At 48.5% G+C, this 5,880-nt stretch overlaps 1 protein-coding gene across 1 annotated transcript; it reads right to left on the reverse strand.

Annotated features, from left to right (window-relative positions):
* Positions 1 to 2,177: 2,177 nt before the first annotated feature.
* Positions 2,178 to 3,435, reverse strand: LOC149356417 (uncharacterized). The gene is made up of 2 exons (XM_089577776.1): positions 3,129 to 3,435; positions 2,178 to 3,009 (listed from the first exon to the last, which is right to left on the reverse strand). Exons 1-2 carry the CDS (start codon positions 3,314 to 3,316, stop codon positions 2,892 to 2,894), a joined length of 306 nt encoding a protein of 101 aa, XP_089433902.1. The 5' UTR covers positions 3,317 to 3,435; the 3' UTR covers positions 2,178 to 2,891.
* Between the last annotated feature and the right edge of the window lie 2,445 nt (positions 3,436 to 5,880).

The raw sequence follows: 5,880 nt of genomic DNA on the forward strand, positions 1-5,880 counted from the left end.
AAATGATCAGGCAGGCTTTCGTAAAGGATACTCGACAATAGACCACATTCACACTATCAATCAGGTGATAGAGAAATGCGCTGAATATAACCAACCCCTATATATAGCCTTCATTGATTACGAGAAAGCATTCGACTCAGGGGAAACCTCAGCTGTCATGCAGGCATTGCGGAATCAGGGTGTGGAAGAGTGCTATGCGAAAATATTGGAAGATATTTATAACGATTGCACAGCTACTATAGTTCTCCATAAAGTCAGCAATAAAATTCCAATACGGAAAGGTGTCAGGCAGGGAGACACGATCTCGCCAATGCTCTTCACTGCCTGCTTACAGGAGGTATTCCGGGTACTGGAATGGGAAGAGTTGGGGATAAGAGTTAATGGAGAATACCTGAGTAATTTGCGATTCGCTGAAGACATTGCCTTGCTAAGCCACTCAGGACAAGAGCTGCAAAGCATGATCAATCAGCTAGACAGGCAGAGTAGAACGGTGGGGCTAAGAATTAACATGCAGAAAACCAAAGTAATGTTCAATAGCCTTGCAAGGGAACAGCAGTTCGCAATTGGTAGCGAGGTGCTGGAAGTAGTAAGAGAATACGTCTACTTAGGGCAGGTAGTGACCGCAGATCCAGATCATGAGAGGGAAGTAACTAGAAGAATAAGAATGGGGTGGAGCGCGTATGGCAGGTTCTCTCAGATCATGAATGGTAGCTTACCAATATCCCTGAAGAGAAAAGTATATAACAGCTGTATCCTACCGGTACTCACCTATGGGGCAGAAACGTGGAGGCTAACAAAGAGGGTTCAGCTTAAGTTAAGAACAACGCAGCGAGCTATGGAAAGGAAAATGATAGGTGTAACGTTAAGAGATCGGAAGAGGGCAGAGTGGGTGAGGGAACAAACGCGGGTTAATGACATCCTAGTTGAAATCAAGAGGAAGAAGTGGGCTTGGGCAGGGCATGTAATGCGAAGGCAAGATAACCGCTGGTCCTTAAGGGTAACGGAGTGGATTCCAAGAGAAAGCAAACGTAGCAGGGGACGGCAGAAAGTTAGGTGGGCGGATGAGATTAAGAAGTTTGCGGGGATACGGTGGCGGCAACTAGCAAAGGACAGGGTTATTTGGAGAGACATGGGAGAGGCCTTTGCCCTGCAGTGGATGTAGTCAGGCTGATGATGATGTTTACAGTATTGCATATGACCTTAAACCTCTTGGCTCACAGTTCAGAAAATGCACATTGACACAGACATGCCAACACATGATCGAGAGGGAAAAGCGGATCAAGAAGGTATCAGCTCCGCCTGACAACACTCAGCTGCCATGGCAATGATCCTTCTGCAGACATGAAGTAGTCTGCAATTTCATCCCTCATCGCCATGGCAGCTGAGGTAGGCCGGTGGTTTGATGGCGGTGCACTGTCGCCGATATGGGCGACCATGCGCCGCCACTCCCCATCCTGCACAGTCTCCTCATGTGGCTTGTCCCCATAATCATCGGGGCAGTAGGCACTGTCAGCCATGAGGAAATTGTGCAGGACCACGGCTGATTCTATCATGGAACTGAGGAGCACTGGCTCAACCTCCGCTGTTCCCAAAAACACTCTCCACCTCGAAACTAAAATGCCAAACGCATTTTCAACACATCTGCGTGCTCTCGAGAGGCGGTAATTAAATACCTTTTTTTTCTCCTCTAGTTGCCTCCCAGGGTAGGGACGCATCAAATAGGTTTGCAGGGGGAATGCTGCGTCCCAACCATGCAAACCGGCCACCTAGACACTCCTGAAGGGAGCCCCAGGGATCCATTTTCTATGCTTGTCTTCAGCTCACTCCTTCTAAAGAATGAGCCGTCGGAAAATCGGCCTTGTGCACCAATGTCGACCATTACGAAACGATATTTGGCATCTGCGACAGCAAGCATGAGTAGCGAGTAATAGCCCTTATAATTAAAACAGTCTGATCCACTGTTCTCTGGACATCTGATTGCGAAGTGTTTGCCGTCAATACTTCCTATCGCATTTGGGAAATTCCATTTGTCTTCATATTCCTGCCTTATTTTTTCCCACTCTCTCTGACTGGGACACGCCAGCACAATGGGCTTCAGGCAATCCCAGACGGCTGGGAGTGTCTCCTTGAGGATCCCTGCCACTGCGGATGCATGCATTCTGTAGCTCATTGCGATGTCTTGCATCGATCCACCAGTGACCAAGAATCTGCAAAAGAATATTAACAGAACTGTTTCATATTAATCCTGAAATACTTTCCAAAATTAGCTTTACTGCTGCAAATATTCGTATGAAAAATTCATGCATCATGTTTCACAATGATGACTAAGAACACTTACAAAGTAATAGGGAGTAGCAGAGAAATGGAGTATGTATGAAGAGCACTCACATTGGACTCTTTAGGACATCAATGTAAAAGTTGTATTTACTAAAGTGAGGGAGGGGGGCAGCTCAAGAATAAAACAAAAAATGCGTTCATAACGCGACCACATATAGCTAAGGGCCTAGAACTATGCAGAGGGCACAAATGAATGCCGCGCAACAGAGTGGTAAAACTTCTTTCACATGCAGTGGCGGCCCCCGCACCGCCTCTGCTTCGAGTTTCATCCGTCCCGAACCCATCCGCAACTTTTTCCGTTCGGTACCCCGTGCAACTCTCGCAGAGTTCACTTCTCAATGGCTCGCGCGCTTTCCCGTGATCGCCCCAGAACTGTAGGGTCTTTTCCTCACAGCTCACGAGCAAAAAAAAAATGCACGATATGTATTTATGTGCTGCTTTCGAAAATCGCGCAAGATGCGTCCTGAAGTAGATGAGGAAAACACTTATATTTGTGCAAACGCGGTATCCATGCTTCAGCCTCATTTGCCGATTTCTGGACAGATGAGAGCATTTTACCTCAGTGTGACTGCAAGCCTTTCCGCCGGAGAGATGGGCCTCCTGTGTGTTGGCGGATGCAGGATCCTCTCGTATACGAGGTGCAGTAACTTGTCGTACGAGGCCTTAGTCATCCTGCGTTCCACAAATGAACGGAAATTCTGCATGACAACACGCAAGCCAAAATTTTCCGAAAGCCACCCGTAAAACAGCCAACAAACAACACGCGTTAAATGTATCTAACACCTATTTACCTGAAATACTTGAAGTGGTATTCTGGATCGCTGTGCCGCAGCTCCTGCACGAGGTGGTGGTACTCGCCGTAGCACGGCCGCTGGTCGAATATCTCTCGTATATAGAGCGACCGCGTCCTCCTGCGGCGCAGGCGACGCAGCAGCAACGCCATGACTATTTTTCTTCGTGCTGGGTAGGTCCAGGCCATCTCGAGCACGAATCCGTTTTTTTGCCACGAAGCGCTGGAACCGACACACGCTGCAGACGCTTTTCGGGAAGAGGCGCGAACGAGAGCCAGGAGGAGAAAGGGAGCGAGCAGCAGCGGAAATTGCCGCGCGTATTTCACGGCAGGCGGCGTGCTGGAGCACTTCGCGCATGCGCTTCGCCGGTCTCACGCCGCTGCGCGCGTCAGCCTCAAGGAGGATATATAAAACTATATCCTCCTCGGTCAGCCTACGTCCGAGTATAGGGGAGCCGGTTCTGCGCCTGGCGCAGCGTTTCCGGCCTGACGTCTCCGACTTCAACCGGCGCGCGCGCGCGCGCGGAGAACGTTGGAGTATAACTTGGCCTTTAGAGAAGTGGCCGCGTACCTATTCCCTTCGTGCGCGATTTTCCGGGCAAGGCGAGCTGTTATGAGCGTGAATTTCCAACACCGGAACGCTCCCAAGGATAGCGTCCAGGCATGCGTCTCAACGAGCCTGCGCGTCGTCTTCGTGGAGAGTGTTGCGCGTTCGGCCGGTCAGCTACAGAGACGCTCCCCAAGGACGGCGTCCAAGCCTGCGTCTTTCCGAGCCCGCGCGTCGTCATCGTGGAGCGTGTTGTGCGTTCGGGCCGGACAGCTACCGGAACGCTACCGGGGTTGGCGTTCAAGCCTTGCAGGCCAATCACCCACCAGGACGCTCCTGATTGGACGAAAAGGGGCGGGAGTCGGTGCTGACTATATTTAAGGGCTCCCGTTTCCTTTGTCCGTGTCATTTCCTGTTCTCTTGCATCGTGCTATGTATCGTGCTTCTCGCTGCTTGTAAATATGTAAATACATATACCTTTTTTTTTCACGCTGCTCCTTATCAACCCCCCGTCTCTTCATTGCTCCGGCCGGTCGGCGACAGCGGCCCCGCGTCCCGACGGCAACTGAGAACCCGCGTCTCAACAACGGCCAGGCAAGCTTACATCGAGCGGATAGCCGTCACCGTCAATCTACTAATTAACAAATAATATTCTTCAGACCTAGAGCGTTTGGCCGTCTTATGGAATTATACAATGGTTATCATGTTTCGTCACACCCGCGTAAAGAATGTGAACGCAAGGCGTATAATTACAAGGGGAACACCTTCAGAACAGTTTCATACCTGCTCCATGGTGTGAAAATTTTTGCGGTATCAGGTTTACGCTCACGGAAACACAGAGAAATTCGTGAAGCCTATAACCCACGCCCATTCAATATCAGCTAAAGAAATTGATGACACCCCCCCCCCGTCCCCCTTGCTCAGGCAACAGCTGCGTCCCATCAGGGAGGACCATCTCAATGATCTGCACAATGCTGCTAGCGTATTTGCATGAATTAATTCAAAATTTGCCGGTATTAGAAGTAACGTTTTTCGAGAATTTTAAGAAACGAACTAGGTAATTGGAAATACTAAAATGTGAATTTATTTTAGCGAATATATAGGGCCACTTATATTGTAGATTCAGGACACTTTCATTTGAAAGCTACGTCAAAAATAATCATATAAAGCTGACCGTTTGCTTTAAAACGCTTGCGGCTCTTGCAGACGCCCAGTTGAGAACCCGCTATATACTCCTAAACACACAACTTTCAACTGCTGCTTGATTTCAAGCTCCGTGAATGAAACAAGCAGAGGCTGTGTCTTGGTGGGACCTCTCTTCTTTGTCCTCGCTTTTGGGGCAGTCCCGCATCTCAGTTTTGTGCAGTCTGTTTGGTGAATACGTTGGCCATTAGTGCATACTTTTAACTCCGATGGCTTAAGAGTCCAGTTCTTGAGCAGTGCACTCTTGTGCCATCTAAAAAACCTCTATGATTTCATTTCATGTTCATTTCATTTTATTACTCTCAAGGCCGGTCAGGCGTTATAGAGAGGAGTAGGCAAAAAATAAATAAATACAAAGAAACAAACAAATAAACAGTTACAATTCATAAGCATTAACAGTATCCTTGAATTTCTGAGAATCCGTGATGACGACGACGGCAGAGGGCAGGTGATTCGAGTCCGAGGCTGTTCTGGGGAAAGAAGGAATTCCACAGTCCTGCAATGTGGAATGTGCACCTTTAGGTGATGATCTCTGCGGGACGATATGTGCACCGGAGGAGTAAACAAGGACTGCTTTAAGGTTTCGTTGCCATAATATATTTTATGAAATGTGCAGAGGCGCGAAATGCGGCGCCGTATGGCAAGATCCGGAAGACTAAGCGTTCTTTTCATTTCTGAAACACTGGCACGGCGGGAGTAATTTGACATTATGAACCTTGCAGAGCGATTTTGGATGGATTCAAGCAACCCAATGAGAGAGTTAGTGTATGGGTCCCACACTGGAACAGCGTACTCAATTTTTGAACGAACGAGTGTTTTGTAGAGCAGTAGTTTCACAGGGATAGGGGCAAGGGAAAAGTTACGACGGATGAAGCCGAGCATGCGGTTGGCCTCGTTAGTAATATATTCAATGTGAGCCTTCCAGGACAGATCATCTGTTATTTGAACTCCAAGGTACTTATACTTGTTAACTTGGGTCAGTGGGCTGTCGTCGAGAGATTAT

This window comes from Amblyomma mixtum, chromosome 3 (assembly GCF_055824585.1).
Source record: "Amblyomma mixtum isolate Tamu chromosome 3, ASM5582458v1, whole genome shotgun sequence".
Taxonomy (NCBI): Eukaryota; Metazoa; Arthropoda; class Arachnida; order Ixodida; family Ixodidae; genus Amblyomma; species Amblyomma mixtum.